Raw genomic sequence first — 25829 nt, forward strand, 5'->3', positions numbered from 1 at the left:
TTTTTGGTCTAAGGTGACCATTAAGGTCCGAGGGCTGTCATGGGAAGAAGTTTTTGAAGACTCAACATTTTGAAATTTGGCACCAACAGTACCTCACTGAGGGTGGACAGGTCTAGGATAGGCTGCCAGGAGCCTTCCTTTCTGGGAACTAGGAACAGCCTGGAGTAGAACCCTTTCCCCATTTGATAATTGGGTACTGGTTCCACTGAGCCCTGTGAGCATAGGTTGCAAATCTGAGAAAGGGCTTCTGCGCTCCGATTTCATGGAACATCTAGGTAACCTGAGTATCTTAATGGCTCTTTGAAAGCCAGCTTGTAACCGTTTGAGATAACTTTCAGAACCCACTTGTCTGAAGTAATGAGGCACCAGTTTTCCTTGAATAGGGATAGCCTTCCTCCTATCTTCTCTGTACAGGGTGAGGGAGTAGGGGAAAGAAAGAGTCATTGCTGCTCTCTGCCAAAGCTCTGTGGCCTGTAACTCTTCTACCTGTGGGTTCTTGAGGACCACTGCCTGGGCTTCTGTGATTACTGCTGCCTTTGAGGCTTTTTCCTCTGAGCCTTCCTCTGGCTGCCTTTTGATTGAAAGGAAAAAAAAACTGTGTTTAGTGGGAAAATTCCTACTAAATCTGGGAAACAGAACTTGGAGGAAGTCCTTGACAGTTGGCATAGATTTTGCTATACCTTCCATCTTTTTTAGCACAGCCTTAGCCTTGGGCCCAAAAAGGAAGTCCTTATCCAGGGCTGCATCTAGAAGTTTAGATTTGACATGGTCTGGTGGGGTCTGTTCCCTAAGCCAAGCATGCCTTTCTAATGACAGAGCTAGATACAGCAACTCAGCTAGAGGTCTCCATAGCATCATAGTCACAGTGTAAAGTGTCTTGCCATCTGAGACCTGGAATAGTAAAGGTCCAACAATTCCTTAGAAACTTTCTTGTCCTCCAGGGAGGAAATCCTTTATTTCATTTCATCTAAAATAGTTTCATATGATAAAATACTAACAAAGTAACAGTTAAGGGCCCTCATGGCTAGGGTAGTGGAAGAGTAGACTTTTTTTTTTTTTTTTTTTAACCAAATCTATCAAAGGCCTTGCTTCTCTGGTCAATACATAAAGGTTTCTAAGAAGAGCTGATTTTTGTCTCTTGGAACCTGGAGTGAAAACCTCTGGGTCAGCAGAGGGGTTTATGAAGAGGTATTTATGTGAGTCCAGCATTCTGTAAAACCTGTCTGTTTTTTGAGGGGCTGGAGGTAGAGAACCTTGGTTCAGAGAAGAGTCCATAAAACATCCTCTATCACCTCCAATACAGAAGGAATAGCCAAAGGTATGTGTTGTGGAAGGTCAAGGAACTCCCTCACTCTCTTTTTAAGCTTGTGTGTATTCCTGTCTCTCCCACTGGAAATGTTCCCTCATGGCATTGAGCGTTTCCCCAAAAGTGATGTCTTTAGGAGGTGAAGTTGAAGGCAGGTTTTCCTTAGAATCTGAATCTTCAAAAGAAGTAAGGAAGGGTCCCTTCATCAAAGACAGACTCGTCCTGGTCAGAATCCTCATCTGAATCAGATTCAGAGAAAACTTCAGGGGTAGGATCCCTCTTCCTTTTCCCTTGGGAAGACTCCAAAGAGGAGTGCCTACCTCTGACTAAGGAAATGAGGTCTTCAGCTAACTTGACCAGGTCTTGCTGATAACCTGCTGAGTGGGAGCAAATGGATACTGAATTAATCAAATTGAATACTATAACATGAAGCTAATTAATTGCTCATATACTTAACTGTCTGCACTAAACTGTCAAATAGTGTATTTATATGTGTAGCATTACTTTGAAAAGTGTAATTACAATCTCTTATCGACACAAAAAGAACTTTCAAATGGAGAACACGGTAGAGAAATGGTTGATTTATTCACTAGAAATCCACATATAATGGTTCCACATAAAATTCTACTCTTTCATACTACATCAATCAGAACACTACAGAATAAAAGACAGTGAAACCAAAGGAAAATTGTATAAAAACTGGAATGGTTAGCCCACTCCCATGGTGCAGAGAGATGAATTGACTGTGACCAGATAACCATGTTCAATTAGCAGCAGGGATGCTGGAAGGGGATAGGAATGAGGAGAAATTTAAATTTCACCCCTCCTGGGTGGAGGTGGCTCAAGCTCGCCACTCTGGTGATACTTACAGGGAATAACATGTGTTAAGGGAATGAGACTGCTCCAATATACATTACCTGGGAATACTGAAAGGGGTGGGAATGAACAGAGATTAAAACCTCATCCCTCTTGGGGGAAGGGCTTTGGCTCACCACCTGGGTGATACCTACAGAGAACAGGTGTTGCACCTGCAGAGGAAGGGCCCACTCAGCACACACTGCCTGAGAGTGCTAAGTGCACCAAAGCTGGGAAAGACAAGTATGTGAGGCACACAATTCCTGCCTTAGGCAGCTATAGTGGAGCTCAGGAAAGTTGCTGCTGGTGTTAAGAGCTCCACAGGGTGAGGAGGGGTTTGAGCCACTTGAGAGATTAACCTCTTCACTCCATACCAACTACTTGACTCTTACCTCTCATGGTGAAAAGCAGCTGGGGAAACTGAACAAATGGGATAAAGGATTTTCAACTTGGCAGTGAGATGGTCTGGTTCCCTTCCTGATTTGATCAAGTTAGTGAGTGCCTTGGGACAGAGAAAGAATGGGTCTCTGGGTTCCACTGCAGACATAGAAAGAAGCCAAGCATATAGCATCGTGTGTGGGACTGGTGAGTCTTCCTAGTAGTCTAGATCCCACACCTCAGTGGAAGAACAGATGATCTTCCAGGTACATACCATGAAGCCAATCAAGCACACCAGGGTAGTGGATGGGGGTTGAATGGCTAAAAAAATGAAAACATGTATATGAAGGAATTTACAAATGTACATCTACACCACCTGTGTCAGTACTTGTGCTGCACGTAGATGATCTTGCTGATATTTTGATGCGGTAACAGTAATAATTGTGCTCCCAGATTCTTTGTGCACTAATAATGTCTGCAGACCTAAAAAAAAAGCAAGAAAGAATTGGTGAAACAAAGGAAAAGCAACACATCTCATGCATTCTAATAAATATCAAACAAAATCAAACATTTAACAACTCAGCTATGACTCAAGTATTTTGGCAGCATAAGCAATAGCCAGAAAGGCAACTGTTTACACAAGATTGTGTGTGTGTGTGTGTGTGTGTGTGTGTGTGTGTGTGTGTGTGTGTGTGTGTGTAAATGTGTGTCTGCCACAGTTGTTCTTTACCACACACTCAGAACTATGGCCAATTTAGAGTGCCCAATCCACCTACTGCATATCTTTGGAATGTGGGAGTAAACAGGAGTAGTCAGAGGACACTCACACGAATGCATGGGGTTGACATTTAGATTCTGCACAGAAGGCACTCCAGTAAAGAATCAAACTGGGGAACCTCTTGCTGTAACATGACAATGTTATTCTCTGTACCAATGTGCCACATAATACATTAATCTGTATGAATCACATTTTGAAAATTAAGAAAGGACAGAAAGAAATACTTACGCTCAGATTTCAATATGTATAATTATATTGTTGGCACATTACTTGCACTAAAGAAATAATGTACCTGCAGCTTCCTCAAAATGCTGTCTTCTTTCTCCCAGAATTACACAATCAATGCCCTGCTACTACATCCCATACCTAACTGTCCAGATTTTTACCTCGTATTTTTTGTCTGTGCCGCATAAAATCTGTAGTTTTCATGCAAATCACTAAGTGCTAACATCATTAAATAATAACATACATTTGAATTTCAGATTTCATTAAAATCTGTCCCTTTTTTAGGGCTTTCGTCCCCTCATTATTTTAGGCTTTGTCCAGACTTTCTGCACTGAGAGGTACGCTACATATCTCTGGGAATTGAAAAGGGTGGGCTTGTGAGTATTGTTTATACAAAGGAATTTCACACAGGAGAAAATAAAATTAAGACACTACCTGAGAACAATATGCCAGACTGACACCACTGTTACATTTTAAGTTTTTTTTAATTTTTTATGACTGGAAAAGGACACCTGTGTTACTAAACAGAGAAATCCTACAGGAAAAAAGGCATCGTCCAACTCAGGCTCATTACATTACCTCAAAACGTACAAGCTGTAACTATAACAACTTGTATAATTCAGTATGAAACCCATACATACAAGTACACAAACTTCACACACACACACACACACACACACACACACACACACACACGCACACAAGTGCGTTCTCTATGTATGGACATACATAAGCACAAATGTGTGTGTGTGTGTGTGTGTGTGTGTGTGTGTGTACATATATATATATATATATATATACACACACACACACATACATATACATATATGTATATAAACACACACATATCTATGTATACATATTTATACATACACACACAAGGACAATAGAATTTATAGAAATGTGTACATGGTAAAATAATATTTTCTGAAAGAGGGCAAGCCTTCCCTCAAAACTGGATTATATGTAAATATGTAAATAGTAAAATCCTTTTTGCAAAAGGATAAGACCCTCATTATACCACACCTCTTCCTCTTCCAATTACTTCTAGAAATTACTAGTCACACCTCTTCCTTCTCCTAGTACTCTCAGAACACTCTACCACTTTTCATCTTCTCTTACATCTACCTTCTCTTAACACTCCCTTCCATCTTACCACAACCTTCACATTTCTCCAACCTTACCCTTTTTACTTCCAATTTTTACCTATATATATCCAACAGTAAATCTGCACAATGTATAAACCTCCCACCCCATTACTTATCCTACTTTTATTCACACTACTTCTTCTTCTTCCTCTAATCTTTGCCTACTTACTCAGTTCCTATGAATATCCACTACATCTAGACCATCTCTATCCTAACAAGGAAACCAATGCTCTATCCCTTCCACTCCTCTTTAACCATGCTAATATAACAACGTCACCCAAATACCTACTTGCAAAGTATCATAGAATACTACATATTAAATATTACACCCTTAATCTCAGGAAAAATCTATTTCTATACAACAAATTCCCTAACCCAAGTTATATAGGATTACTACTCTCAATAAAAGATGGAGATATCCAGCCTAACCCAGGCCCAACAAATACTCCTAGTACTCTCCACAGCCAAAATCCCTACCCTATCAATTCCCTTAGTAAAACATCTAACTCCCTCCAAGTAGCCCATCTTAATATACGTAGCATAAACAATAAAGTACCTCAACTCCAAGCTCTAGTAGAAGTATGTTCCTTTGATATCCTCTGCTTAACAGAAACATGGTTAAGACCTGCTACCAAAGACAATGAATTCCTTCCACCTGGATATAACATACTAAGACTCGACCGAGTAGCCAAGAAAGGAGGAGGGGTAGCTATTCTATTTAAATAAGGCTTACAGTTAACCACCTACAACTGTAAAATACCTCTTGATTCTAATGCAGAAATTCTCATCTCCAAACTTCATATTAACAATGCTAAATCAATCTATATCATCTGTATGTATCTTCCTCCTAGTAATAACATTGCCACCATGGAAAATATTCTTTGCTGGCTATCCCAACACTTGCCTCAAGAAACCATAATCCTAGGAGATATAAACATTTTGACTGGAACTGCTATTGTAGCAGCCTCCCTACAACCCACATTAACCTATATGGTTTTACTCAAACTATTACATCCCCCACCAGGATCAATAAAACTAACCACAAAGCTTGACTATTAGACTGGATTCTCAAACCATCTCCCTCACAACTATGATTCAGGAACCCTCCCTGATGATATAAGTGACCACTCACTTACCTATATTATCAGGCACAAAACCCATACTCCCAATCCAACATCTGTCAAAAATATCAGATCCAAAAAGAACTTTAACCCTGAGATATTTGAAAAAGAACTAAGAGCTTGCAATTGGTCTCCCTTAAAACACCTCCCTTTAGAAGAAGCCATCAATTACTTTAACTCTAACTTTCTTGCCATTCTCATCCAACACGCTCCAACCAGATTAGAGTTAAACCAAGTCTGCCTCGTGGCTTTCAAAAGCAACCAAACACAAAATGCACCTTAGAAATAAACACTGGGCCAAATGGAGAATGACTAAAAACCCTGTTGACCAACAAACCTTTAGACAGTTAAGAAATGACACTAAGAAAGCTATACTCTCTGATAAAAGAAATTACTACCTACAATTCCAACAAACTAATCAAAACAACCCTCAAAAATTCTGGACTAGCATTAACCAATTACTCCACCCAGGTCAATCCACCACACCTAACCCTTAAAATACTGACCATACTAATCCCATGAATACAGCCAATACATTCAATACCTTCTTTACTAATACTATCCAAACACTGGCTAGTCAGCTATCACCTAATAGCTTCACTCTACCTTCCTATAACTCTACCTCACCCCCTCCTTTTCATTTACAACTTGTCCCAACTACATACATTCTAACCCTCATACAAAAACTAAAACCATGCTCTCCCTCAGCAGATCAACTACTTGCCGATTTTCTACAGCTATCAGCCAAAGCTATAGCTTATCCTATTTCCATTCTGATCAATAGGACTATTACCGAAGGTCACATACCTAGCCTATGGAAAGTCTCTCATATTATCCCCCTCCATAAAGGCGGGCACTCAAATGAGCTCTCCAACTACCGCCGTATTGCCCTTCTCTCACCCCTAGCAAAGATCATGGAGAAATGTATCCATAGGCAATTACTTGACCACTTAACCCAAAATAACTTACTTTCCAGCTGTCAACATGGTTTCATACCTTCACACAGCACTACCACTGCCCTCCTTTCCTTTACAGATTGCATAAACAAAAACCGTAATCTTAATAACCTTTCTTCAGCACTATTCATTGACCTGTCCAAAGCATTTGACATGGTCAATCATCAGATTCTCATCAACATACTAGAATCCCTATCATTAGATGCATCTTCTATAAAATGGTTCCAGTCCTACCTAGATAAAAGACAACAGGCAGTAATTTGGCATAAGACTATTTCTACCCTCCAACCAGTTACCCTAGGTGTCCCTCAAGGGTCCATACTAGGACCTCTCCTCTTCTCAATATTTATTAATGACCTTTATCTAGCCATCCCCCAAGCCACATGCATACAACATGCTGATAACTCCACACTTATATGCTCAGCCAAATCCACATCTGGACTTCTCTCTCTTACCCAGAAGGCATTTAACACAGCGGAACAATGGTTTACACAGCGTTGCCTTCTTTTAAACCCCCAAAAAACTAAACTCCTCCTCTTTAATCCAACTCACAAGTCCTCTTCACTTGATTTCTCAGTTACATCCACTAATGGCACCAATATATCACCTGACACAACCACCAAACTATTGGGTATCACCACTGATAACAATTTGAACTTTGACATCCATATCAACAATACAATAAAAACTGTCAACAAAAAACTTGGCTCCCTCTATAGGATTAAATCTTACCTTTCTCCCACAGCTAGAACAACCATAGCTCATACTCATCTAATCTCTACCCTCCTCTATGCCTCACCTATTTTTACTAACCTTTCTAAAATAACCTCAGCAAACTGGAAACTTCCTACAATAACATCACTAGATTTGCAACAGGAAACCCTTACAGAACCCACCACTGCATAAATATAAAGCAGCTTAGATGGCTTGAACTACAAAACGTGATTAAATTCCGTCAACTAACCATTGCCTATAAAACTCTTTATAAACCTTCCTGTACTCCTGTTCTATCTACCCTCATCACTCCATACACAAATCTGAAATCACTACGTTCCTCACACAAAAATCTTCTATATACCTCTAAATCTAACAACAAGACTGGTGAATCTCTCTTCTCTAATGCTGTTGGAAAAACCTGGAATCTTCTCCCCAGCGATCTTTCCTCTCTTCCCTCTCTAGCACTCTTCAAAAATAGACTAAAACTCGACCTTAGAACACACTGGTTGTGCCCCTGTACTAAACCTGACTAGGCTTCTATCCACTTGATTAAACTTAGCTCTGCCTATCCCTCACTACTCACAAACCAGTACATATTATTTTACCTATAAATATAGATTTCCTCCTAAACTACACTGTGCCCAGTCGCTCTATACACTTCCTACTGAAGAATATTTTTTTTTATTTTATTTTATATTAGTATATAATTAACCGGTCTCCTCTTTTGACCTTAGTCTTTCTGTTTATCTATATTTTATACCTGCATATTGTATAGTATAAGCATTCTTGCACTACAGTTTTTTTTTGTCCTCACAGTATTTTATGTTGTAACCTGTAATATTCATTGTTTACAACTAATGCTGCTATTTAGTCATTTTTTTTATTTTCTTTTTCTCTTGATGTACCTGAAATCTGGTTGTTTAATATGCATATTTTTATTTAGTCTTATTTTGTATATTGATTACTAAGTTTTTCATTTATCTGTACTGGAGCTTATCTCCCCGGGCCTCTACTGAAAATGGACATGTATCCAGCTAGACTAGCCCGGTCAACAGATGTAAAATAAAATAAAATAAAATAAATAAATAATAATTATACCCACCTTATTTATATAATCTCACTGAAAGGTTGCTCCAACCTACTACCTATCATCCTCACAGAAGACTGAAAGCACAGTTGTATAACTTGAACTTTCCATAACAGCAGATGTTCAAATGATCACTGCTGTAGTAGCCTCAGCTATACAGGTTATAGCCTGCCAAGGATATACTAGCTGGCCAGCTTTCAAAGCTTCAGGGCACCTTCCACATGCCCAAACTGTCAGGCAGCATGAGCCAAGTTATCTAAAAGACAAGTTTGGGCACAAAGCCCTTCAGAGCTTTCCTCCCAGCACAAACAGGGAGACTGGGTCCTGAAAGAACAATGCTAGGTACAACAAAAAATAAATATCTACACCTGGCATAGAGACAAAAAAGGGAATGGAGGGAGGAAGTGGCTACTAAAGCAGGGATCATTCAAACATCTACTGTTATGATTAGTTCGACTTACACAACTGTACTATGTTCATCATACTGATCACTGCTGCAGTAGCTTTAGCTTTCTGGGCAGATTACCTTAGCTAACTAAATTTGAGATGTGGAAGAAGAAGAGTCCAGGAGGCGTTCAGTAATGGCCCTAGCAAAGTTTGATCAGAACCTAGAGAAAGAATCAAGCTTACAGTGCTTTGTAAATGTATGTAAACAGGACTAATACACTTCTAGAGTCCAACCCTTTACAAAAAATCACATACAAAGTCAATGCACGGTGGGCTTTGACCCTGCCTGGAATAGTTTTGTTACGGTGAGTACAACAAAAGGTAATAACCTTCACAACCATTTGGAAATAGTCTGTTTTGACAGAGGTTGTCCCTTCTTACCTTCGCAAGAAATGAACAATTGATCTGAAATTATGAAAGATTTAGTTCTATCACACTTGTACCCAGGTTGCCTGTAGACATCCAAGGTATGGAGTATCCTTTCTACCTCATTTTTATTTTCAGAAAACAGAACAGGGAGATGGAAGTAAACTTAGATACCACTTTAGCCAAAAAAAGAAAGTTTAGTTCTCAAAGAAACCCTATCCCTATGCAAAATTAAGATCCCAAGGAGGGGGCCACCTTTCAAAAACATTTTGACATGAGACTGCAAAGAAAGAAGAGGAATGATGGGCAGACATGCTGAAATGGCCAATAAATTACCCTTGGTAGAGGAATAAGAAAGGTTATAGGATAGTCACTCACACAAATATTGTAAAACTAAGAACAACTAGCCCTAAATGGGTACTGGTTATGATGTCAGCGCCAACTGGAAAATCTCCATTTTCTCAAATATGATTTTTTTTTTTTTAGTCACATGCTTTCACATGGTCTCTTGAATAGTCATTCAGACTTGTTGGATTGTGCTTGGGTTTGGGATATTTGAGGGTTGTTTTTGTAATCCCTTGCCATTTCTTCCTAAACATCTGTTTGCCTGACTTTTGTTAAAACTGTTCATTCTGGTTTTTGCCAAAATTGGATAAGGAGATAGAAAATCCCTTGGACAATTTAGAAAAGGACTGCTGAAAAATCTAGAGAGATTCCATGGATTAGCTTGCCACTTTTATCAGACTTTTTGATCAACCCTGCAGCAGAGGGACCAAACACAATCTCTGTCCAAGGAAGAATTTCAATCATTATCATCTGGGAGGTTCTGAGAATACAACCTTGCAAACCTCCTGAAAATAATACTAGTTTCCATAGCCCTGGAAGAAGTATTAACAGAGTCATACACACACTATATACAATGAATAGTGACTAGACCAAGAGAAGAAATTAAATTATTTAAAGCAGATTTTGCCTCCCAAGAAGAAACTGTAGATATACATTTCTCATACTTTAACCATTTGTCAGAACAAACTAACACATAAGCCTGACAATTCAAAATTCTGAAAATCAAAGTTACAGAAGTAAACAGTTTTCCCCATACCTATCAATTTTTGCATCCTTATCGTAAGAGTACGACTGGAATTAACTAAGGGCTTAGCAACAGTGGGATCAACTAAAGCTGCAGCTGCTAGTCCAGATTAGAGAATAATAGCGTATAAAAATGTAAAAGTCTGGGGAACCTTAACTGCCTTTTTAGGGGCAGCTAGCTGACTATCAGGAAAATTGCAGGCAGTAACACACACCCTCTAAAGCAGACGGAACAGGAGGAATGGGTGTAGGTTCAAGAAAATCCTTCTGTAACAACTCAGTATTTTCTGAGAGACTGAGAAACCTCAGTGTTCTCTCACTGAAAACACTTGACACATTCTAGCAAGTCTCAGAAAGAGAAACCCCGACAGGGAGAACGAGAAACTGAGCTCCCCCAACGAATCTGAATCAGAAATCTGAAGGAAAAAAATCTACCTTTCCCTGCATCTTCCAGATCAGATTCAGAATCCTGAATCACTTCAGGAAAAGATGAATCCCTCTTTCTTTTACCAGATACTACTTTACAAGGATCAGTAAATTGAATTAAACCCTGAGCCTGATCTAATAAACTACTCTTATCCAAAAATATTTGAGGAATAGTAGATATGTAGTTGTTTTTCCATTCTTTCTGTAAGTAAAAGTGGCATATTGAGCCTGGCAAGAGGAAGAAGTGCTATAGCCGAAGCCATGGACCCTAGAGCCCTCAGGACCAACTCCGCTGGAACAGAACTTGAATGGAGAATGGCCCGCACCTGGAGCTGCAGATTTAGAACTCTGTCCGCAGTGAGGAAGGCTCGTAAACTCCTTGTGTCTAGCCTGGCCCCTATAAAATCTAAGAGCTGTGTGGCCAGGTTGGACTTTTTGTATTTATTGTGATGCCCAGAAAGGGAGCAAGATGGAGAAAGGAGTCTCGCCAATAGAAGTAGATGCCTTGTTGGGTGGTAAGAAGCCAGTCGTCCAGGTAGGGAAAGACCTGCACCCCTGAAGCCTCAGGTGGGCCGCTACCACTGCTAGTACTTTGGTGAACACCCTGGGGCTGTGGTGAGACCAAAGGGAAGGACCCGAACTGGTAGTGACTGGCTCCCAGCCGGAAGCGGAGAAACCTCCTGGAGTGCCTGTCCATCAGGATGTGGTAGTAGCGTCCTTGAGATCTATCGAGCACATCCAGTGATTTTCTCCCAGAAGGGGAGAATAGATTGCAGAGTGACCATTGAATTTTTCTTTGGGGACTGCCAGATTCAAGAGAGAGGTCTAGGATTGGTCTTAATTCCCCGTCTTTTTGGCACTAAAAGAATCTGGAGTAGAACCCTGATCCGATCTGGTCTGGGGAACGGGCTGGATGGCTCTTTTCTTTAGCAGATGGCCAATTTCTGCCAAAGCGGCCTCCCGTTGACCGGGTGGGACGCCTGGGAGGGACTTCAACTTTGGAAGGTGAAGGAAAGGAATGCGATATCCCCTGGATATGATTTGGAGAACCCAGCGGTCCGATGTTATGGACTCCCATGCCGCTAGGTGCCCCGAACGCCCCCGACTACCTCCAGAGTAGAGCAGTCGGGCAACCCTCAGGGTTGCTGCGCTGGCCGTTCAGAGAAAGGTTCCCTGGACCCGAAGTTTCTGGGAGCCCCTCTGCCTCTAGGGCGTCCTCCCTGTCCTCCTCTGCCACGGAAGGACTGGTTGTCCGAGCAGGCTGGGACTGCTGCGACTTCGGAACCACATCTTCTTCTGACCCTTTGGTTCCTAGAATAGGGCCTCTGGGGTGCAGAGAAGCGGATTCACGGCAGACAGCGTCTTCCGCCTTTTCGCTCTGGGTCAACGTCTCGCGAACGGTCTTGCCAAACAGAGCAGAACCATCAAAGGGGGCGTTCGCAAACGACGCCTTGAAGGGCTCAGAAAAATCGCAGTGACGGAGCCAGGCCTGACGTCAAAAAACCAAAAAATTCTCTGATTTTTACAAGAAATAGAGTTCACTTAGCTGAGAGCTATGTACCCAAATCCAGTCACCAGCGCGGCAAACGAGATCTGAGGTCATGAGGGTAGAGCAGGGCATTATGGGTGAGGGGAGGGGAGGAGCTGAGAGCTTGGATCCATAGCTGGAAAACCATGCCGGTTCGGATCCGATATCGGATCCATGACCCACAGGTTGCAGACAAATGAATATCCTACTTCAGATCTGTAGATATACATTTCTCATACTTTAACCATTTGTCAGAACAAACTAACACATAAACCTGACAATTCAAAATTCTGAAAATCAAAGTTACAGAAGTAAACAGTTTTCCCCATACCTATCAATTTTTGCATCCTTATCGTAAGAGTACGACTGGAATTAACTAAGGGCTTAGCAACAGTGGGATCAACTAAAGCTGCAGCTGCTAGTCCAGATTAGAGAATAATAGCGTATAAAAATGTAAAAGTCTGGGGAACCTTAACTGCCTTTTTAGGGGCAGCTAGCTGACTATCAGGAAAATTGCAGGCAGTAACACACACCCTCTAAAGCAGACGGAACAGGAGGAATGGGTGTAGGTTCAAGAAAATCCTTCTGTAACAACTCAGTATTTTCTGAGAGACTGAGAAACCTCAGTGTTCTCTCACTGAAAACACTTGACACATTCTAGCAAGTCTCAGAAAGAGAAACCCCGACAGGGAGAACGAGAAACTGAGCTCCCCCAACGAATCTGAATCAGAAATCTGAAGGAAAAAAATCTACCTTTCCCTGCATCTTCCAGATCAGATTCAGAATCCTGAATCACTTCAGGAAAAGATGAATCCCTCTTTCTTTTACCAGATACTACTTTACAAGGATCAGTAAATTGAATTAAACCCTGAGCCTGATCTAATAAACTACTCTTATCCAAAAATATTTGAGGAATAGTAGATATGTAGTTGTTTTTCCATTCTTTCTGTAAGTAAAAGTGGAGCCAACTGTGTTACTAATGGCAGCAGCTGCATCCCCAGGGATGGGCACAGCATTCTGACTCAACAGGGAACCCTTCCCTGTTCCCTCTTCTCGGACTGACAAGAGTGGCTCTCCCTTGCCCACTGAGGGGATCCCTGTTAAAATTACATTACAGTCTCGGGACAGTACATTAAAACAAAACACTCCTAGCTTTATAACAACTTTTCTGAAGAATAAAGTTATAAAACATTAATAAAATAAAAAAATGGATGTTTTTTTTTCCCCAAAGGGGACTTAACTGCCCAGCAAAGGAAAGCACAAGCAGACCATCCATCCACAAAAGCCTCAGGGGAGTGTACACTTGGGCACCAGTAAAGCTGGGACAGACTTTGCACCCACACTTGTCTTCCAGTCAGTTCAGTTCTAGCTCTCTGACAGTTTAAGCAGGTGGAAGGTGCCCTGAAAGCTTTGGAAGCTGGATGGCTGTTATATCCTTGGCAGGATATAACCCATATAGCTAAGGCTACTGCAGCAGTGATCAATATGATGGACATTTAGGTTGACTGACAATGACTGGATATATTAAAAGTGATGCATAATGTTTGCAGATACAGTTGTGTCAGTATGGTTTGTAATGTATAATGTCTACAACTGAGATTGTGTCAATGGATTATTTTCATTTATGTAAATGGAAGTTTGCCTATGTCATACATGATAATTTAATAAAGACACTTCTTGTTTAAAAAAAGTATGATGGACATTTACACACCCTTGAGCCTTCAAAAATTGTTACATTCCTATTACCTGATCGAACGTTTAGGTTAGTGAATACTTACATGTCGAACTGATAATAGCAAAAGCAAAAAAATGCAAACGGCCGATTTAATGCAGGGAAAGAATTCCCTTGTCTGTTATGCGGATTTTGCCCCCTTTCCCACTGTACAGCGATCTTGGAGTAGAAATATTTAGTTAGGGGGTGGGAGATGAAGCCCCCCACTTCATTTTGGTTTACATTTTTTTTTTTTTGCGGCGGAGGGAATTAATTCCCTACGTTAAATCGTCTGTTCGCTGTTTTAATTTTTCTATATTACCAGTTCGACGTTTAGGTATTCGCTAACCTAAACGTTTGATTGGGTAATATAGACACTCAACACAGTCATGGCAAACCCTAAACCTCTAGGAATGTATCTGCTACTGTAAAATGGAGTTTCCATTTGATTTATCAGTCTAGCCTGCTTCCTGCCACCCAGCTCTCACTTCCCCAGAGGACCAAATATGCTTATTAAAACCTCCAGACAAAGATCAAATAGGACCCCAAGAGAGGAAAGAAAGGGCCAACAGCATAAAGAAATGGGAGACCTCGGGCATGATCTAATGGACAGGGTTGGGGAAGGAAGAAAGAAACATCTCTCAGTTTGGCATACAAGCTGTTTAAATGCTTAGCTGAATCCAGAACTGGAGCAATAAACATTTGCTTACATTTCTTTTTATTGGGATAAATTCCAAATCAGTTGTGACTGGTGACTTTGTTCTCACTGAGGTGTAACCTGACATGCCACTGTGGAAAATGAAAATACCCCATCAAAGGAAAGGGAAAGAGGGATAAAGAAGAGGATATATTACTGCAACAGTGGACATACTCAACATCTACAAAAGCAGTAAGTTCCTAACTCAATTCTACCTGGTTTATTCTGTTGTCCACTGCTGCAGTGTCAACAATTTCTTAGGAAGAGTTCGGAGTAACAGAGCTCTGACAAGTACTTTACAAAAAAAGTTCTTGACTATGCATGTATTGTTTTATTATTAACTTTATAATAATCCATGCTGTCATTCTTATGCTATGGTAAACAAACACTCCTGATTGTATCACTCTGCATTGTGTTTATGACTTTTATTAGTATGCATTTTTATACTAAATATGTTTCAGACAAGCTTCCTTCCGTATTTAATCTATTTTGTAAATGTCTGCTTTTAGCATTACCCTTGTTTTTAATGCATTTTATAATTTACTATGTCTTTGATATATGTACTTAGTTGAAAAGGGTCCATGGACCAATCCACATACCAAATTAACAAACAAATACCATAGAAACACAATAATCCGCTGTATGGGATGTTCGGATCCCAAGAATATAACACAAATTGCTCTAAAAACTCTATTTAATGAAACACATATAGTCCGGTTAAGCGCTTTCATCTATATTATGGACTTCATCAGAACTAATGTAGATGAAAGCGCTTAACTGGACTATATGTGTTTCATTAAATAGAGTTTTTAGAGCAATTTGTGTTATATTCTTGAGATCCGAACACCCCATACAGCAGATTATTGTGTTTCAATTTTATTTGCTGTTATCACTGGTTTTGGACTTAAACAAATAACATAAATAAGATTGCAACAAAATGAAGGAAAAAAGACCACACCGGATACTCAAAACAGATCCAATTAGCGCTTTCATTTACTAAAATGAGAACTTCTTCAGACAATTTTAAGACACACAAGTACACTTAAATACAATACTTATCATGACATCATTTCCTTTAGAAAAACATAATTTCCTTTATAAATACATCATTTCCTTTAGAAACACATCATACTTTTTTGAGATCGATTATTATCAAAAATTGTTCCTTCTTATTAGATGATAATTTGACTAGACAACATGTAGGAGAGGCTCCCTTTGTAGTATTTAGGAAAGGCAAGAATTTAAAAACACTTTTGGAAAATAGTACTTTAAAATGTCATCCCCCACATTGCATACCGCTCAAGTGTACCTCATTACAAGGAACGTACCTCATTTGGAGTCTTAAAAAGTTCATGTTCCTCAAAGTTCCTCGATGTTCCACATTGAAAGACTCGGTCACAAATTCAGTGTTAGGAATTTTGTTTAAGTGAAATCCATGGTAAATAGAAATGAATCATTAATTCATTAAAAGATCTTCTTTATAAGTAAAACCAGCATATTTTAACCGTTCTATGGCCTTCCTAGTTGAAGTTGTTAGTAAGCCATTGGTATGTTTTCCACATTTTGCCCATTTGTTCCACATTATGAGGGCTAGTGTTCCTCATTTTGGAGATGGAAAGTTGAGAGCTATGCCACATTGTGGGATGTTTAAATGTGAGGCTTGCCGTTGGTGCAAATATATAGATGTGGTAACCTTTTTTACAATAAATGGCAAAAAATATCACATCAATGATAAATTCAATTGTAATACCAGAGGAGTGGTTTACTTGAGCTCATGTAAAAATTGCTCCGTTTTTTACGTGGGCAAAACTGAAAGACCCCTCAAGAATAGAATTTATGAGCACCTGTATGCCATTGACAAAAAGAATTTGAACAATGAACTTGCAAGGCATATTAATTTGTGTCCCAAACATGAATTCAACTTCTTAGTTATTGAAAAAATTCCTGATAATTTCAGAGGTGGACCGATGGGTTTGAAATTAGAGGAGAAGGAACTGATTTGGCAGTTGAAATTAAATGCCTTAGTTCCCCCAGGTTTAAATGACTTTGTTTCTATTAAGAGCATCTTGAAATTAAAAGCGTTAGTTAGATAGATGTAGGTTTATGTATTTTTTAACGCTTTTAACTGTATATTTATTAAATTATACAAATGTATTTTTACATGTAAATTTTGGAAGTATTTGTAAGGATTTTTATTATTTATTTTTTGGCACTTTAAAATGAGGCTGTGTTTTTCCAAAGGAAATGATGATGTGTTTCTAAAGGAAATTATGTTTTTCTAAAGGAAATGATGTCATGATAAGTATTGTATTTAAGTGTACTTGTGTGTCTTAAAATTGTCTGAAGAAGTTTGCTCATTTTAGTAAACAAAAGCGCTAATTGGAACTGTTTTGAGTATCCGGTGTGGTCTTTTTTCCCTCATTTTGTTGCAGTTTGTTCGTTTTTTCTGAACATAAATAAGATTACCAAAATTATGATCTTTAGGTTGGTTCAGCCACATCAGAGCCAGCTTGCAAGTGTCCCTGTAGGATGGCTGTGGCAAACATTGCCCTCATCACGAAGGACATCCAAGTTGAGTGGTCTGAAAAAGTGTGAACTGAGGACCATGTAGCCGTTTCCATAAAGACAGAGTGCTGACAGTGGTGGATGCAGTGGCTCTTGTAGAATATTACTTCACTTGGGCTAGGCAAGTCTCTTTTTTCTTCCTGCTGCCTTTTTTCCTGCTGACTATCAAGAATCTCCCAATTGCATTTGAGTGCATTCATTTCTCTGTAGTGTGTGCAAACCAAGACCACAGAAAGTACAGTTGTGTACACTTACCATAAATGTAGATGTTCGAGTGTATTCACTGTTGCAGTCATTACATTTAGGTTATCTGCCTGCAGGTAGCCCTCAGCCGGCCTGAATATCAAAGTCTTGGGTCCTGCGTCGGATGCTGTCTCTTCTTCCACGACGTCAGATCGTCAGGGGTATAAAACATGCAGCCGACGCTATTCTTGCCCCAGATGTCAGGTGCCACCATAATGGGAAGCAATTATATATAAGGTTACACCTCCAACAAAAAGCAAATACACCAGAAAGCTGAAATACACTAAACAAGAAGAAAAGTATTTCCAAGAGAAGTCAGGGGGCTGGAGGGAGGGTAACCAGGACTGCAACAGTGAATACATTCGAACATCGACATTTATGGTAAGTGTATACAACTGTACTATGTTCTTTGTGTTTCACTGTTACAGTCAAGACATCTGGGTAGATTCCCAAAGCTAAGGAAGGGAGGAGGCAATCAGATAGCATTAGGACCAGCTACAAGGCCCTGCAAGATTGCAGTGGAAAAAACCAGCTCTGGATTTAGAAAAAATAGCCAAGTGGTAATGCTTGGTGAAGGTATGTATGGAGCTCCAGGTGGCAGCTTCTAGAATTTCCCTAGTAGGGACACCTCTGAGAAAGGCTGTAGAAGTAGATGCAGCCCTGGTGGAATGTGATCTTATCCCCTGTGGGGTAGGTTTTCCATTGTGCTTATAGCAGAAATGAACGCAATGGCCTAGCCACTTAGAAATGGTTTGCTTTGAAATGACCTGCCCCAGCAGCAAAGGCAACCAACAGTTGTTCAGTTTTTCTGAGAGGCTTAGTCCTGTCCAAATAAAATCTAAGTTGTCTGTGCACATCCAAAGAGTGCAGAATTCGTTCTCCTTTGTTCTGAGGATTAGGAAAAAAGGTTGGCAAATGAATGGACTGATTAAGGGCCATACTAGATACCACCTTGGGCATAAAGGAAGGGTTGGTCCTGAGGGACACCCTGTCTGCATGGAAGATGATGAAGGGCTCCAATGCAATGAGGGCCTGTAATTCAGACACTCTTCTTGCTGAAGTGATGGCTAGAAGGAAGGCTGATTTCCAAGAAAGAAATTTCAACTCTGCAGTTGCAGCTGGCTCAAAAGGAGGTAGCGTGATCTTTTCCAATACAAAATTAAGGCCCCAGGCTGGAGTAGGGGCTCTACTGGGTGGTCTTAAATTTTTGGCCCCTCTGAGGAATTGATTCAGCAGGGGGTGAGAGAAGAGTGGTGGCTCAGTACTATAATGTGCTGAAATGGCTAAGGCATGAATTTTAATTGATGAGAAGGAAAGGCCCTTGTGGAGCATCTCTGTTAAGTATTGAAGAATATGCGGTAAGCTGGGCACTGTTGTGCCCATCCCCCGAGTCTGGCTCCAGGAACAGCATCTTTTCCACTTTTCAGCATAGGAATTTCTAGTACTAGGCCTCTTTGCCACCAGAATGACATCTAGCACCTGCTTACTGAGGGATGATATTGGAAAGCTCAGGTAATTAGCCAGGCTGCAAGGTTCAGGGTTTGAAGCTGGGGGTGCAGAATCTGGCCCTCCTTCTGGGACAGCAGGGAAAAGGTCTGAGGCAGGTGCCATGGTTCCAGCAGTGACATAGTGGGGTACCATTGCTGGCATGGCCAGTCTGGAGCAATCAGTATTGTCCTTGGTTTGTCCTGTTTGATCTTTAGCAGAACCTTCGAGAGGAGATGCAGAGGGGGAAAGGCATAAACTGAGAGGCTTTCCCAGGTGAAGGACAGGGAATCCACTTTCCAAGCCTGTCTGTGGGAGTCCTTGTGCAGAATTTGTCCAATTGGTAGTTGTGAGGGGAGGCAAACAGGTCTATCTCTGGGCTCCCCCATTTGTTTCTCAAAATGTTGAATATCTTTGGTTCCAGTTTCCACTCGTGTGGGTCCATGAAATTTCTGCTTAAGTCATCTGCCAGTGAATTTAGCTTGCCTGGCAGGAATTGAGTTTGTAGGTGCACTTGGTAGCTCAAGGCTGTGTTCCACAGAGCCATAGCTAGTCTGCAGAGAGGGTATGAGTGGGTCCCCCTTGCTTGTTTATGTACCACATAACAGTGGTGTTGTCTCTGTCTTTACCAATAACTGTTCTGGAAGAATGTGATCCTTGAAGGCCGTCAGAGAATTCTGTACAGCTAACATTTTTTTTTGATTGATATGCAGGTGCATTTGACTCGGGTTCCATTTGCCCTGAATGCACTGCCCTCCCAAGTGAGCCCCCCATGCATAGTCTGATGAATCTACTGTTTGGATTTGGCCGGCAGGGGGTAGAGTGAATGGCAGTCCCTTGTTGTGGTAGCAGGCCTCTGCCCACCAAAGGAACTCTGTCTTTCTACAAGGAATGATAGAATCATTGATTCCAGGTCCTGAGAATGTTGACACCATAGGCTTTTTAGATACCATTGTAGTTTCCTCATATGCAGTCTTGCAAATGGAATTAGTAGGATGCAAGAAGCCATGAACCCCAGGGCTTGCAGGATTTTCCTTGCAGATAGCTGGGTCTTTGTGGCCAGTAGTTTGAAGTAGGCTGTCAAATAAACTTGTTTCTCTGGCGTGAGGTAAGCCATCTGGGAAGTTGTGTTCAAGCTTGCTCCTAGGAATACAATTTGTTGGCAGGGTACTAGATGGGATTTATTTTCGTTTATGGTGTACCCCAGTGAGGTTAGCAGTTTCTTTACAAATGCCAGATGATTTAGTAGCAAGTCCTGGCTTTCTACCTGAATTAGATAATCATCCAGGTATGGGTGTACTTGAATATTTCTTTGCCTGCAAAATGCAATGACTGGAGCTAAGCACTTTGTGAATACTCTGGGCACAGTAGATAAGCCAAAGGGAAGTGCAGAGAACTGATAGTACCTGTAACCTGCTCTGAAGCGTAGGTATTTCCTGCATGATTCCCTTATTGGAATGTGCAGGTACGCTTCCATTAAGTCCAAGGTTGCCAACCAGGCATCTTTGCCTAGCATAGGAAGCAGCTGATGAAGAGTTAGCATTTTGAATTTTGGGATTACCAAAAAGGTGTTCAAAGTAGAGGTCCAGGATAGGACACCAGGAGCTGTCTTTTCTGGGTACCAGGAAAAGTCTTGAATAAAAACCTTGTCCCCTTTCTTCTGCTGGGACAGGGTGAATAGCCCTGATAATTAGAAGAGAACGAACCTGCTGTTGAGCCTCTGCCCACTGAATTGGGGGTAGGTCTGGCCAATGGGGTTGGTAAGGTGTGGAAGTGGAATCTGTATCCTTGGGAAACTACATTTAAAACCCATTTGTCCTGGGTAATGAGTTCCCAGATTTTTGCATGCAGGGCGATCTTTCCCCCTAAGGGAGCAGTCATTTGAGCAGGGCTTGGAAGGTTTAAGGTTAAGTCATTGTGACAGTTTTCCATAGGGGGGTGTCTTACTACTTCCAGCCCCCCCCCCCCACTGATTAGGCCTGTGAGTACCTTGAGACTGTAGCCTAGGTGGTCTGCTGTTCCTGGGTTTGGACTGAGAAGGCCTGGAAGAGACAGGAAAGGACCAATTCTTAGAAGGCCAATGCCTACTAAATCTGGGAGGCTGTACTTGCAGGAAATCTTTAATAGTTTGCATAGATTTAGCTTTTTCCTCCCTCTTTTAAGTACTTCTACTTTGTTGCCAAACATTCTTTGCTCTTGGTTTAAGGGAGCATCCAGTAATTTAGCTTTAACATGATATGGCAAATTTTGCTCCTTAAGCCAAGCATGCCTTTTAAGAACAGACCCAGTGACAGCAGCCCTTCAAGATTTTATTTATTTATTATTATTTATTTTACATTTGTTTACCAGGTTAGTCTGACTGGATACATGTCCATTTTCAGCGGAGGCCCGGGGAGAAACGCCTCACATAGACAAACTTACATAGATTACACAGAAGTTAGCAAACAATTATAAAAACAAAGTGATTATATACAATGGGTTAGTAGTGTTCCCTAGTAGGGACTCACAATTTTCATGGACAGACAATTAAATGTAAGAGACATCAGATTGGAAGCAGAGCTTGGTGATGTAGTTACAAGTTATGATAATTGCAGAAGATGCTTCTAAAGAGTCAAAACCACATTGTAAAGTATGTTTACCAACTTGTTCAGTAGAATGCATTAAATCCTGTAATTCTTTATTTTCAGCACAGTCAGGAATCAACATAATTTTCTGTTTAAGTAGTCCAATAATATGCTGCTGATACTTTAACATATTAAACTGGCAGTTTAAGGCCCTAATGGCCAAAGTAGCAGAAGTGTATACCTTCTTACCCAATCTGTCCAATGCCCTGTAATCTCTATCAGAGGGGGTAGGATTTTTGGCAGTAGTAGCCTTAATGCCTTTATGTCCCTGTGAAATGGTCTCTGGGTCCACAGTAGGATTCTTGAAGAGGAACTTGTGTGAGTCAGTTACTCTAATACCTGTCAGGTTTCCTGGGAGGAGGAGGTAAAGTGTCTGGGTCCAGGCTAGATTCCAGGAAGGCATCATCTACAATGTCCAGGACAGGAGGGATAGCTAAAGGCCTGTATTGAGGTAGGAGTAAGAATTCCCTAAGCCTCTTTTTGGAGTCAGAGTAATTCTGGCTTTCCCAGCAGAAATGCTCCCTAAGTGTGTGCAAGGTTTCACCCAAAAGAAAAATCTTCTGGAGGGGAAGCAGAGGGTATGGAGTCCTTTGCATCAGAATCCTCATAGGTAGATAAGGGCAAATCCTGGTAATCAGAAGAAACAGAAACTTCAGAATCCTGATCAGAAGAATCAGAAGGAAAATCAGTTCTAGGTCTCTTAGAGGGTGAAGGCTGGTTTCCCCTAATTAAAGTAATAAGGTCTTCGGCCATTCTTATCATTCGTTTTTTTAGGCATATGGGCCTGACCATGCGGTTTGGACATCGGTTTTCTAGGCGTGGGTTGAGTTTTAGGCTTTGAAGATGAAGATGGCGTTGGTTTGAAATGCAAGTCAGTAGGCCTGAATACACCCTCAGAAGTCGGTGCCTGCACAGCGGCTCCGGACCATCCAAGGTAGAGACATCCGCATGTTCCATAGTCGAAGCATCTCGCAGCATACCGGACTCCTAATGGGTCTCAGGAGAGGCCTGCGAATCTGAAGTAGTGGGTATCAGGGGCTGCGAAAGCACCTCACTGAGTACCGGCGAACTGACAACTAGCTTAACGGAAGCATCGTCGGCAGCTTTGGACCTATGAGGTCTGTCTCTGTCTTTATCTTTACGTTTTTTCAGAATGTCGGTAGTCAGATGGCTTACCGAAGACACTTCTGGATAATTAAACAGAGTACTGAAATAGTTTGATGCAAAAATGAACCGACGACGAATAGTTCAAGGATCGAATAAGGCACAAAACCGACAGCGAGGGACGTTGTGGTCTGGGCCTACGCAAGGAATGCAGTACGAATGAAAATCTTTATGAGGTATTTGCTTTCTACAGGTAATACAATTGTTAACTTTTACTGACATTGGTTTAGAGCAAGAAAAAGGACCCCCAATGGGGTACTTAGCTTTTTTGAAGACTTTGGTTCTGAAACTCGAAAACGAAAATTTCAGGAGTCGGCCGACCGGCACTTGCGAACTGCTTCTGCTTCGGGCACCGCGCGGCAAGAAAGACTGATGTAATGGCGTCGGCTGCATGCTTTATACTCCTGATGACCTGACGTCATGGAAGAAGAGACGGTATCTGACGCAGGACTCAAGACTTTGATATTCAGGCCGGCTGAGGGCTACCTGCAAGCAGATAACTGAAATGTAATGACTGCAACAGTGAAACAAGACGAACATCCACAGAGACGACATCAATCAGGAGTGGCCATCATTCAGACAGCCATCAAGGTTCCTTGCATATTCACCATCATCCTGGCTATGACGTGTGAATGGCCTGCTTCCACACTCTTGATGCTACCCGCATCAGCCCTGGGACACAACACCCTCCCCATGTGAGTGCATGTTACAGTGCACTCATTAATCAAGGTGACCACCAAATAAAAAGGATGCATACTCAACAATAATACTCTTCTTTGGGTGTAAGGCACGCCAACTCCAGGATGGGCATTGCCCATCTTCTCCTGCCAGTTCTGTCAAGCACCCAAGCCATTAATCATACTCTATTCACTTCACCTGTAGTCAGGACTGTATCCCTCTATGTCACTGGACCTGGCTTGCCCTGGGACAGTTTTGCCATGGAATGAATAGCAAGGTGAGATACAACAATATACACATTTAAAGACTGATTGCTTAGAAACAGGTCTGCCCTCCTCAGCTCAAGCATAGGACACACATAACTAGTCTGTTTTTCCTTATTTCATTTTCTCCAGAGTTTCAAGCTGACTATGCACATATAGGAGATGCAACAGCCTTTCTTATTAGTTTCAGGGGTAAGGTAAAACAGGGAGGTGAATAGCACAATTAAAGGATATTTTCAGTTCACTACTACAGGCATAAAGGAAGGGTTAGTGCAAAAGTACAGTTGTGTACACTTACCATAAATGTAGATGTTCGAGTGTATTCAGTGTTGCAGTCATCACACTTGGGTCATCTGCCTGCAGGGTAGCCCTCAGTCAGCCCGAATACCAGAGTCTTGGGATTTCTGCATTGGATGATGTCACCTCTTCCATGACATCAGGTCGTCAGGGGTATAAAACATGCAGCCGACGCTATTACATCAGTTTTCTAGCCCCAAATGTCAGGAGCCCCCAAAATAGGAAGCTATTAAATGGTGTGGAACACCTCCAGTAAAAAGTAAATACCCCTGCCATAAAATATGGCCAAAACGAGGATAGGTAGAAAGTATAGAAAAAAGCCAGGGTGCTGAAGGGAGGGAAACCAGGACAGCAACAGTGAATACACTCAAACATCTACATTTATGGTAAATGTACAGAACTGTACTATGTTCTTCGTGTTTCACTGTTGCAGTCATTACACTTGGGTTGATTCCCAAAGCTGAAGAAGCGTGGAGGCAGTCAAGAAGTATTAGGGTTGGCTAGCAGGCCTTGTAAGACTGCTGTGGCAAATCCAGCCCTGGATTTAGAGAGGATAGGTAAGTGGTAATGCTTGGTGAAGGTGTGTACAGAGCTCCAGGATGCAGCTTCCAGGATGTTCCTGGTAGGGACTCCCCGAAGAAATGCTGCATAGGTAGATGTAGCCCTAGTGGAAAGAGTTCTGATCCCCTGTGGGGTAGGTTTTCCATGGTGTTTGTAGCAGAAGTGGATGCAGTGTGCTCTCCATTTGGAAATAGTTCGCTTTGAAATGACCTTGCCCTATGCCCCTGTAGCAAAGCTGATTAGTAGCTGGTCAGATTTTCTAAAAGGTTTAGTCCTGTCAAGGTAGAACCTGAGCTGTCTGTGCACGTGCAAGGAGTGCAGGATCATTTCCCCTTTATTTTGAGGATTAGGAAAAAAAGTTGGCAAATGGATGGATTGGTTGAAAGCCACACTGGATACCACCTTGGGCATAAATGATGGGTTAGTCCTGAGGGAAACCCTGTCAGCATGGAAAATAATGAAGGGTTCCACAGCCATTAGAGCCTGTAACTCAGACACTCTTCTTGCTGAAGAGATGGCTAGAAGTAAGGCTGTTTTCCAAGAGAGGAATTTTAACTCTGCAGCAGCAGCAGGGTCAAAAGGGGAGAGCGTGAGCTTCTCCAGTACAAAGTTAAGGTCCCAGGCAGGGGTGGGAGGCTCTCCTAAGGGGCCTTAAATTGTTAGCTCCTCTCAGGAACTGTTTGATGAGAGGGTGAGAAAAGAGAGGTGGCTCAGTATTATAATGAGCTGAGATGGCAGAGGCATGAATCTTAATGGATGAGAAGGATAGGCCTCTGTGGAGCAGCTCTGCTAGGTAATCTAGGATTTGAGGTAAGGTGGGCATGGCTGTGTTCTTTCCTTGAAACTGGCTCCAGGAACAATATCTTTTCCATTTTTCAGAATAGGATTTACTAGTTCTAGGCCTTCTGGCCTCAAGGATGACGCCCAGCAACTGTTTGCTGAGGGTTGCTGCTGGTGTATTCAGGGGATAAGCCTGGCTGCAAGGTTTAGAGTTTGCAGCTGTGGATGCAAAATCTGTCCCTCCTGCTGGGACAGCAGGGAGGGAGTCTGATGTAGGTACCAGGGTGGCACTGCTGTCAGACTGCATAGGAGTGGGTACCAGTGCTGGCGTGGC

The 25829-nt window shown here is 41.5% G+C and overlaps 1 protein-coding gene across 3 annotated transcripts in view; it reads right to left on the reverse strand.

Moving 5' to 3' along the window:
* The window catches only part of NUP210 (nucleoporin 210), a 2490054-nt gene that overhangs the window by 1284613 nt on the left and 1179612 nt on the right, over positions 1–25829 (reverse strand). For all 3 annotated transcript variants that reach the window (XM_044078102.1, XM_044078101.1, XR_006365597.1), the window contains one exon: positions 2916–3022. In XM_044078102.1, the coding sequence (XP_043934037.1) occupies positions 2916–3022 (107 nt within the window). The remainder of the gene's footprint in view (positions 1–2915; positions 3023–25829) is intronic.

Source organism: Protopterus annectens, chromosome 7.part0, assembly GCF_019279795.1.
Source record: "Protopterus annectens isolate FY-2018-M chromosome 7.part0, PAN1.0, whole genome shotgun sequence".
NCBI lineage: Eukaryota > Metazoa > Chordata > Ceratodontiformes > Protopteridae > Protopterus > Protopterus annectens.